This window comes from Rattus norvegicus, chromosome 4, assembly GCF_021556685.1.
Source record: "Rattus norvegicus strain SHRSP/BbbUtx chromosome 4, alternate assembly SHRSP_T2T, whole genome shotgun sequence".
Taxonomy (NCBI): domain Eukaryota; kingdom Metazoa; phylum Chordata; class Mammalia; order Rodentia; family Muridae; genus Rattus; species Rattus norvegicus.
This window is the reverse complement of record NC_141537.1, coordinates 80647049-80657553: the sequence shown is the minus strand read 5'-3', so window position 1 is coordinate 80657553 and position 10505 is coordinate 80647049. Positions and strand designations below refer to the sequence as shown.

The following is a 10505-nucleotide window of genomic DNA, read 5'->3' as shown; positions in this document are numbered from 1 at the left end:
TGTATAACCAACATGTACCTTCCTGAAGCCCATTCTGAGCTAAAATTATGAATTATAGGTAGGTATAAAGGAAAGCAAAACATTCCATATTGAAATACTTAAACTGTATGTAATATAATCAATCACATGACAACTCCTGAATCATAGTCTTTATAGACTACAGCTGGAGTGTAACTCAGTGGTAGAGTCCTTCACTAGCATGCCTGGGTTTGATCCGGAACACCACACCTTCTAATATAGGTTCTGGGAGAGAGCCCAGCAGGGAAAAGCACTTGTTCTCCAGCCATAAGGACCCACATAAGGCAGCTAGGATTCCAACCATGCTTGTAAGGAGCCCTTGGTGCTGGAAGAAAAAGAACAATCACTAGGGCTTGCTAGGTTTCTGCCCACCTGAAAAACCCTACCTAGCTCCACATCCAAGGAAAGATCTTGCATCCAAGGCATAAAGTAGAGAGTGATAGAGGGGAGCATTTCGGCATGCACACATGCGTGTAACAGACATCAGAAATTTGGGGCTGACAGATGACTCAGTGGGTAGAGGCACTTACATGCAGTCTGATGACAGTGGCATTCATGCACTTGCACTTAACACAATTTTTTTTGTAAAGTAAATATCTTTTTAAAAAGCCATACTCAAGTTAATAAAAAAAAACCAGCTTTTAACAAATGGAAAAAAAAAAGCCATTTGGATATCCAAGGTAGTGGGCAATACAGTGGACATATTAATTTAATCCTTTAGTCATAGAACATGCCACAGGACAGAACTTCTAAAGAACAAGTATTTAAAAGACACAACTCAACAGTATAGGAACTCAGTTCCACCCTGTTTCTTTTTACAATTGTCACACACACACACACACACACACACACACACACACACACACACACACACAGTGCGCACGTGGGAGTTAGACAACTCAGGTTGCTGGGCTTTGCTGCAAGTGCCTTACCCACTGAACCATACGTATACGGGTGCAAGAGCTTGACGTTCTCATCATACACTTTCCTTGAGTCTCAAGGGTGTACAACTGCATCCTAAGCCACTGCTATGCAGAAGTACCACAGCCTTCGATTCAGTGCTGTCACAGTTACCAACTCCTAAGAGGAAGTCTACCCTATTCCTCACTGCTGTAATTAAGATGAAGGGCTCTGTCCTTTAGTGAGAAGACAGCTGTATTCCACACAGTTCATTAAAAAGGTCATTGGTGACAGTTTTTAATGGAGGATTCCAGGTTGAAGAAGACTATCCATCCAAAGTCACTCTTAAAAAATAACACAGGAAAACTTTACTTTGCTTGTTAGATTATGTCTTATGCTACAAGCGTACAACACACACAAAGGCATCTGAAAGCTGAAAAGTCCAGACAACTGAGTAGCATGGTGAAATCCACACCCGGAGAGCCCACAACCAGGGAATCTAGTGCAGTATAATTCTGCCTAAGAACTAAGGGCTTGCTGGTACAAGTTCCAAAGGCCAGAGAATCTAGAACTGCTTGTCCCACAGGTAAGAAGGGAGCTCTGGCTCCTGAGGAAACAGCAGGAATGCCCTTCTTTGTTTTCTCTGGGCCCTCAACCAATTGCACATGCTTACCCATTATGGATGAAAGAGGATCTGTCTTACTTAGTTCACTAATTTTGAAATGCCAGTTTCTTGGACATAATTTATTGACATACCTAGAAATAGTACTGGCTACCTGGATATTATAGAATCCAGTCAAGCCAACAAAGTTATCCATCTCAGGATGTGTGAAACTCCAGATTTGCAAGATGGAGTTCTATGAGCAGATATTGGTCAGTTGCACAGTATGCCTATACTTAATGCACCACCGAACAGAACATGGCAAACTCTATGTGACGTGTTTTACCACAATAAAAAGGAGGAAATTAAACTACAGTAAATCTAATTAAGAAAGCTTAGTCAGGGTTTCTATTCCTGCACAAACATCATGACCAAGAAGCAAGTTGGGGAGGAAAGGGTTTATTCAGCTTACACTTCCACATTGCTGCTCACCACCAAAGGAAGTTAGGACTGGAACTCAAGCAGGTAAGGAAGCAGGAGCTGATGCAGAGGCCATGGAGGGATGTTACTGGCTTGCTTCTGCTGGCTTGTTCAGCTTGCTTTCTTATAAAACTCAGGACTACCAGTCCCACAATGGGCCCTCCCACCCTGGATCACTAGTTGAGAAAATGCTTTACAGCTGGATCTCATGGAGGCATTTCCTCAAGGGAGGCTCCTTTCTCTGGGATAACTCCAGCTTGTGTCCAGTTGACACACAAAACCAGCCAGTACAAAAGCCATGTATCTGACATTCTCTATTCTACTCCCTGGTTTGCCTTCAAACTTATAGTAACTGGCATTTTGTCATTGCTTTATATATAGTGCTCTCTCTCTCGCTCTCTCTCTCTCTCTCTCTCTCTCTCTCTCACACACACACACACACACACACACACACACAGAGAGAGAGAGGGGGGGGGCAAACAGTATCTTATGGTGGGGAAACACAAGAAAGAAGTCTCATGGCAAAGAAGGAAGCAAGAGGGACCAGGCTTGCTCCTTCATAACAGCTGGCTCTCTCAGGAACTAATCCACTCTTGAGGGAACTAACGTATACTTACAGCCAGAGCCGAAAATGGCTCGTCATTAATTCTGGAGCAAGCTTAGAGGACATGAATCTTTGAAGAATAAACACCAAAATTGTGTCCAAATTGTAAGCAGAGAGCGTCTCCTCCTCCCCCTCTCCCTCCCTCTTCCTTTTTCCCTCCTCCTCCCCCTCCTCTTCCTCTTGTTCTTTTTCCTCTTCCTCTCCTCCCTTCTCCCTTCCCCTCCTCTTCCTCTCTTCCCCCCCTCCTCCTTTCTTCCTCTTGTTTCTTCTTTTTCTTCTTCCTCTCCTCCCTTCTCCTCCTCTTCCTCTCTTCCTCCCCCTCCTTTCTTCCTCTTGTTTCTTTTTTCCTCTTCCTCTCCTCCCTTCTCCCTTCCCCTCCTCTTCCTCCTCCTTTTCCTCCCTTTGTTTTTTAAGACAGGGTTTCTCTGTGTAACAGCCCTGGCTATCCTGGAACTCTCTTTCTAGTCCTGACTGTCCTTGAACTCAGAGATCTACCTGCCTCTGCCTCCTAAGTGATGGGATTAAAGACATGCTCACAGTAGTAAAACCCTAACTATGACAACATGACAAAAATCAGAGTAGGCCCTTTAGGTTTTTTTTTTTAATGTAAAATATGTGCTATTTAATGCTGGCTTATGGACTGAGAGGAGACCATCTCTGGCTGAACTAGTAGCTCAGCAAATCAGAAGTTCAGCTCAGAGAAGGTGGCAAAGAAAAAAATGTACAAGAAACCAAAGACAGTTTAAGACAATAACAAAACAGGTAAGAACCAAAAAGAACTTTACAAATTAAAGTTATAATCATGAAAATAAAGTATATACAGTAAAAAAAAAATATGCTTTCTATAAGGCTCAATGCTGGCAAGGTAGTTCAGTGGGCAAACACCTTTTCTGCCAGGCTGATGACCTGAGCTCCACCTCGGAGACTCAATTGGTGGAAAAAGGGAACAGACTCCTACAGATTGTCCTTTCACAATCCACACATGCAACCTGACATGCAGGTGCCCACATAATACAGTAGTAAAATTTAACATGTAAGTCTAACATACACGCACACATACATTCAGTTAGGTGAATACTTACATGGTGATACAGCAGCCTCTGTCGATGACTTCTACTTCACGCTCCTATTCAGCAGACTGCCTTGAGCGCTTTAGGAATAAGCTGTATCTTTGTTGTTTCTCATTAGCATCTCAGGCTCAGAGTTTCCCAAAAGCACGGGGATCGTCAAGGACTTGGGTTTAGATATTCTAGTCCTCTGCAGATTCACCAGAGACCAGGATGCACTGTCCACTCGCAGCCACTTTGTTTATATTTTCAGACAGAACTTTCTTAGACTGTGCAGAGACAATAAAATATAATTCTGAACTTGCATGAAGGTAACCTGAAACTATGAAGTCCTCAGAAAGTGGTTTTTTAAAATTACATATTTATTGAAAATAGATTTTTTTCATACAACATTCTAATCACAGTTCCCTCCCTTCATCTCCTCTCAGGCCCTCCCCATTCACCCACCCTTCCAACTTCCAAATCTTCTTCCCTTCTCTCTTTACAAAACCAACAGGCAAATTAGAAATAAAGAGAATAGAATAAAAGCAAATAAACAGGCGAGGGGGGAGAAAGAGCACAAAGTGTGCTCACGCACACGTACAAAGAAAACACAAAGCCGGAAGCCATAATACAAGCAAAAGAACAAAAAGGTAAAAACTGCCCAAAGTGAGACAAAAAAAAAAATTCTCCAAAATCAACTGAATTGGTTCTGAGTTTTCCACCTATAACTGGCCAGCCCTGGCCTTCAGTGAGGTTTGTAGACCCACTGAGACTCTTGCCTCCACTCAGGAAACTAACTTTTCCTTTGCGTCTATGTGGTTGCCAATTGGAGATAGCCTTTTGCTTAGGGGTGGGAGATCATGCTCACTTCCCCCTCTCAGTGCTGGCACCCCACCTTGCTCGGGCCTGTGTGAGCTCTGTGTATTCTGCCACAGTCTCTGTGAGTTCGTATGTGCATCAGTTCTGCTGCATTTGGAAGACACAGTTTCCTTGGTGCTTTCCATTCCCAGTGGCTCTTAGAATCTTCCTTCCTCACTGTCCTCAAAGTTGAAGGAAATGGTTTCATCCCAGTATCACTAAATCCAAGGCAGACAAGACTAACCTGCTTACTGGGAATAACTGTTTTGATCCTTTAAAGTGTAGCAGCATTACCCAGGCGTCCCTGCCAAAGCTGCTCCAAGCCACCTCTGAGCTGAACTTCTCATTTGCTGAGCTGCCAGTACAGCTGGAGATGGCTTCCTCTCGGTCCATAAGCTGGCCCTAGACTCAGCATGGGACGAGCACATTATCTGCCTGCAAACTGCAGACTTCTTGTGGCCTCGGCTACATATTTTGATTGAGAAGGGCATTTTAATAGCTTTTTGTTCATAGTTTAAAAAAAATAGGCAATCCATGATATTGTTGAAAAGAGAGGAGTTTGCTTTAAAACAGTTACGACTCTTACCAGCCACTATCCTTCCAAAGGATAAGATAGAGCACACAGAGCAATGGAGATAAAACAATATGCAGTTTCCTTTTCCTACGCAAATAATTCAAGTAGGCTGACTATGGACTGCTGTTGTTTATGGTGTGTGTGTGTGTGTGTGTGTGTGTGAGAGAGAGAGAGAGAGAGAGAGAGAGAGAGAGAGAGAGAGAGAGAGAAAGAGAGAGAGGGGGGGGGAGGTTATTATGTCTCAAACAGGTCTTGAATTTGCTATGTAGTCCAGGATGACCTTGAACTGATGCTCTGTCTCCCTCCCAAATGTTGGGAGGCACTGCAACAGCATAGAATTTATGGTATCTCCTTTCCACAGGAAGGAGGGGTTTTTGCTTTGTTTTGTTTGTTTGGAGGGGGCTTGTTGTTGTTCTTGAGACGGGGTTTCTCTGTGTAGCCCTGGCTGACCTGGGACTTACTCTGAAGCCCAGGATGGCCTTGAACTCAGAGATCCACTGCTTCCCTGGTGCTTACCTCTGCTTCCCTGGTGCTGGGATTAAAGGCACGTTGCCACCATGCTTGGCAAGTGATTTTACTGTTCTTTCCCCTTATCTCCCCACAATTTTTAGAAATAAGACTCTTTATCCACAATTGTTTTAGTTAGAAAAAGATGAAGAGCTGTCTATTTCCTATTCTCTTCCTCATGGGAATAAATTTGTTTGAGACAAGGTCTCCTTATGTCACCCAGCCTGAACTAGCCCAGGATGACGATAAACTTCTCATTCTACTACTGTCTTCTCCTGCCCAATCCTGGATTCCTGGTGTGGATTACAGCCACCACCACAACCATCATCCATTTGCACAGTGTTAGGGATCAAACCCAGGGCTTCATGAATGCATGCTGGATAAGCAATCAATTGAGTATATCTAGCTTACGGGAATAAACTAAGATGTCAAACTATTCACTTGGTCAGCTGAGTCACTGGTGTACCTACAAGACCTGCAGTAGGATGTTCTTGGAAATCTTCTCATTGGCCAATTCACTTATAAACTAAAAATGGTTATCTTCTATTCTACAAAGAAAAGATATTGAGAGCACAGTGACTTCAGTTGAGGACTACACTTTCTTTGGAGAAATATGGAAGGCAATATCAGGGCTTGGTTTAAGGACATATTGAATGTCTACAGATTTGCTATACCATGTCTTTAAAAACTTTAAGAGTCTGACGAATAAGCCTATATACGAACAACTTAAATGTACATAAGCACTGTATCTGAATGTTCAATTAGTACCCCCGAAAGCCACAAAAGTCTTCAATGTGCTGTGAGTCCCACTGTTTTACAGTAAGATGTGGCAGTATAATACTGTTTTAAGAGAAAGAGGAATTAAAGTTAGGACTATTTAAAAACAATGGAAATATGTCAGACCTTCCTATCTATGGATTCCACATCCATGTCATCAGAAAACAGCAGATGACATCACATACTACGTAGTTAGGCTAACAATATTCTCGCAAATACTGAAGGACTAGCATTTTTGTCGTTTTTCCTAAGTAACACCATATTTGGCGTTATATGTTATAATCTAGAAATAATTTAAATATTGGGGAGATTGTGTAGATTATATACAAATATTACACTATTTTATGTGAAGAACTTAAGTTCTGTATGGGTTCTGGGGATTGATTTTGGAATCAACTACCCCTGGGAATACCTAACATCTATACTCATACAGACTGAAGTCTTCGAGCAGATCACAGGACCAGTAGCTGGAAAGAGATCTTTGGAGATTTGGAGCCTTCTGACACCTAGTGTTAATCTGACGGTGGAAGGAAGGATGGTAGCATAGAAACAAACTCAACCAGAATATGTAGGTTTATACTGAGAAGGGCCTGACACACACCAGCCATCTATAAACACATGTCAGAACATAGGGAAAGGGCCGACATTCATCTGAATTTGGGAGACAGGAGTAATGAAGAAAACTTCCAGTGGCTGAATTTAGCGTGTCGGAGAGTTCGTTTTGAAGTACAACAGAAAACTTCCATCTCCAATATGGACAGAAGGGATGCGAATCTAGCAGATTCCCAAGTATCCTCTAATCAGGCAAATCCTGTTTCTTCCTTAAAGCTTGCCTGCACACCCTCCTTGTTTTTTCTACAAACTAGGGGAAGAAAACAGGGATAAGATCCCGTCTGCCACATGTACCGCACCATCCCCAGCTTTGAGGCTTTCACTGGGAGAACAGAAGATGGTTTAACAGAGTGAAGGTCACCAGCATGAGTCCGGTGCAGTTACGCTAGTCAGGGAATCTAGACCAAGCCTGGGTAAAGGTCGCCTTCAGACTGGGCGGCGGTCTTAGCACTACCCGTGGGCGGAGGCAGAAGGAGTCCTAAGAGCCGGTGTTACCTGAGCCCAGCCGCACCCAAATCCCGAGGGAGCGACCACCCCGCTACTCGCTCCTCCCCAACACGCAGGCCGGAGGGTGACGTCATCCACGTCCACGCCTTACGTCCAAGGGCCTGTCGTAAGTGTCGGGCAAACGAGGCCTCTAGAGGAAGGGCGCCCTCTCGGTACAACCTACCATGCTAGCCCGCATGCGCGCGCACCTTGCTAGCGCTCCCAATCCTGGAGCCAATGACATGCGGCTACGTCACGGCGCAGTGCCCGGCGCTGCCGCACGTCCGGCCGCGGGAGGGCAGAACAAGTGTGGTTGCATTGACACCGGTACATAGGCGCGGGCCGGCGTGTCCTTGGGCTAGAGAGCGGGACGTCTCCCTAAGAGTCTGATCCTTTGTGGTGTTGACCAGCCCGGACCGGTGAGCGCGCGACGGGGACGCGGGGCGGGAAGAGGGCGAGGAGACCGAGGCAGGCCTGACCTACAAAGACATGCGGAACTGTGGAGGCTCCGTGGGTGAAGGGCTGGGGCCCAGAGTTCTAGAGGGAGCTTGCCCGCCGCACCTTCTGAGAGCAGAAGCTGCTGTTTCTTAAGAACTGGGCTGGTTCTTTTTCTGATTAAGTTTCTGGAAAGGTGGGTTTCTTCAGTCCCCTTTGGATGACCTCGTGGTTACCCCTGGGATCTCAGAACGCGAGAGTGAGAAGGTTCCTTCCCTTGCCTTCCCGGGCCGGACTAATGCAAGAGTGACTTAACCTCCAAATGAGACCAGAGCAGGAGGAGGAAGCACTTAGGATCTTCAGCCCCCGAGCCCCATTGATGTATTTTCCCTTATCTTTGGAAGTGACTTTAAATGACAGCACAGACAGCAATTAAGCATTCTGAAATGCTAAGAGGTATAGTGGTTTTGGCTTAACAAAATTGTAGTCTAGTTTCATATTTGACTTTTTGACCTTGCCTTCTTCAGAAACTGAAGCTTGAACTGTGGGTTTCCATTTCCCTTCCTTGGGCATGAGCCTGTCTTGAAAGTTTGCTTTAATCCTAAATAACGCGCTTGCTGTTGAAGGATATTGCAAACAGACTGAGTTATTAGATAGCATCCAGCCTGGTGGTAGTATTGTAAAGGGTTGGTACTTAAGTGATTTGAGTGGTCATTGGGATCCATAGTATGTTTTGCTGTAACAAGTGACTTGAACCGTTGGGTCTTTTTCATTTCTAGAATTTAAAATGGGTGATGTTGAAAAAGGCAAGAAGATTTTTGTTCAAAAGTGTGCCCAGTGCCACACTGTGGAAAAAGGAGGCAAGCATAAGACTGGACCAAACCTCCATGGTCTGTTTGGGCGGAAGACAGGCCAGGCTGCTGGATTCTCTTACACAGATGCCAACAAGAACAAAGGTAAGTGTGGAGCTGCTGTTCAGACAGAGCACAGGTTGCATGGGTGTAACCAATGCAGACTTATCAGGTATAAAACATTTAACTGCTGCATCTCTTTCTGTGTAGGTATCACCTGGGGAGAGGATACCCTGATGGAGTATTTGGAAAATCCCAAAAAGTACATCCCTGGAACAAAAATGATCTTCGCTGGAATTAAGAAGAAGGGAGAAAGGGCAGACCTAATAGCTTATCTTAAAAAGGCTACTAATGAATAATTCCACTGCCTTATTTATTACAAAACAAATGTCTCATGGCTTTTAATGTATACCATAATTTAATTCATACACCAAATTCAGATCATGAATGGCTAACAATGTTTTTGTTGGACAGCCCCGATTTAAGTAAAATTGACTTGTCATAAAGTGGATATGATCTTTTTTAAAGTAACACTTCCAATTGAATACATGTTATCACTGCTTTCCCTTTCTCAAGATAAGATTGGACTTAATTAGTAATATTTTCCTTTCCATAAATATGAGGGTGTCGCCTCAAACCTATTGAATGGTTTTATACTTAGATTTATATAACTGGGTATATGAATATGTTCAAATCCTGGGAAAATTCTGTCACTGTCTCAGAAACAAGAAGACTCACCCGTGCTTCAGTGTGTGTAAACTGGCCTCTGACAGGCAATGCTAAACACCAGGACGGAACTATTCTTGACAGTGCTGTTTTAATTAGAATTCCCTACATCAATGATGCTGCCTTTCACCACTGAAAGGCATTTACTGTGGTTTATGTATGATATCAAATAAAGAGTATTTAACACTTCTTTATAGTTGATCTACAAGTTAAAATGCTTTTAAGAACAAGTTAGCCCTTTTAAATCTTCTCTTATCTAAGACTAAGCTGTAATTCAGAATTGTCCTTAAATGCCCATTCGGAAAGTCATAACTGGAATTTCTGTTCATGCCTGATTGGGAGTGGTACTCTTTTCTAACTTACTAGATGGAAAGATGAAAATAAAGGAGATAATTTGTAAGTTATCAACAGTCAGAAGATAATTAAATCAATCACAAATCATGATCTTTTGATTGTGCTTTAATGATGGTTGGCAAAACTTAAGCTGTTTAAACTTTCCCTAGTAAAACCGTGGTCTAGTGAAAGCACTGGTTGATATTACCTTGATACGGGGACAACTCAGACTAGAGCAACACTTCACCCTTACTTCTTTGGCCAGAATCCGACATGTAAAGGTGAACAGTTATACACTCATTGAATGGTCCTAAATTTTATAGAGAATGGCAGGGTGAAAGTGGTGTCTCTGAGTGAAAAGGCTGGGGAAAGGACCGCATCGATGACTTCAGACTGATTAACTAGGTCTCAGGTCAAACACAGCACTTGATGACAAATCCTGCTTCATACAAGAAATTGAAGACAATCTGTGGAAACAAGTTCTGAAGTTCTGTAATTTGGAGTTTTGGGCTGATGGATAGGATCTTCTTGTTTGTTTTTGGATTGATTTTCTGTGTGTGGTGTTTTGTCTGCATGTACACCTGTGTGCTACACATGTTCAGTGCCCTTGAAGACTAACCCAGGGTGTTGGGTCCCTTGGGACTGCTGTTACAAGCAGGATCTGTAGTGTGGGTGCTAGAGTTCCAGACTGGGT

General features: G+C 43.5%; 1 protein-coding gene and 1 long non-coding RNA gene across 4 annotated transcripts in view; one reads left to right on the top strand and one right to left on the bottom strand.

Moving 5' to 3' along the window:
* Positions 1 to 7648, bottom strand: part of LOC102546410 (uncharacterized) — a 35023-nt gene extending 27375 nt beyond the window's left edge. For all 3 annotated transcript variants that reach the window (XR_015685992.1, XR_015685994.1, XR_015685993.1), the window contains exons 1-2: positions 7476 to 7648; positions 3686 to 3939 (exon numbers count right to left, since the gene is read on the bottom strand). This is a non-coding gene — a long non-coding RNA (uncharacterized LOC102546410). The remainder of the gene's footprint in view (positions 1 to 3685; positions 3940 to 7475) is intronic.
* A 170-nt stretch (positions 7649 to 7818) lies between these two features.
* On the top strand, positions 7819 to 9919 carry Cycs (cytochrome c, somatic). The gene is made up of 3 exons (NM_012839.2): positions 7819 to 7885; positions 8681 to 8857; positions 8963 to 9919. The coding sequence occupies exons 2-3, from the start codon at positions 8689 to 8691 to the stop codon at positions 9109 to 9111; spliced, it is 318 nt and encodes a 105-aa protein (NP_036971.1). The 5' UTR covers positions 7819 to 7885; positions 8681 to 8688; the 3' UTR covers positions 9112 to 9919.
* Positions 9920 to 10505: the final 586 nt, after the last annotated feature.

Bases quoted from the DNA above. Each gene is read 5' to 3' on its own strand.
- Cycs (NM_012839.2), top strand. From the start codon at position 8,689: ATGGGTGATGTTGAAAAAGGCAAGAAGATTTTTGTTCAAAAGTGTGCC. The intron at 8,858-8,962 runs GTAAGTGTGGAG...CTTTCTGTGTAG, and splicing joins AGATGCCAACAAGAACAAAG to GTATCACCTGGGGAGAGGAT.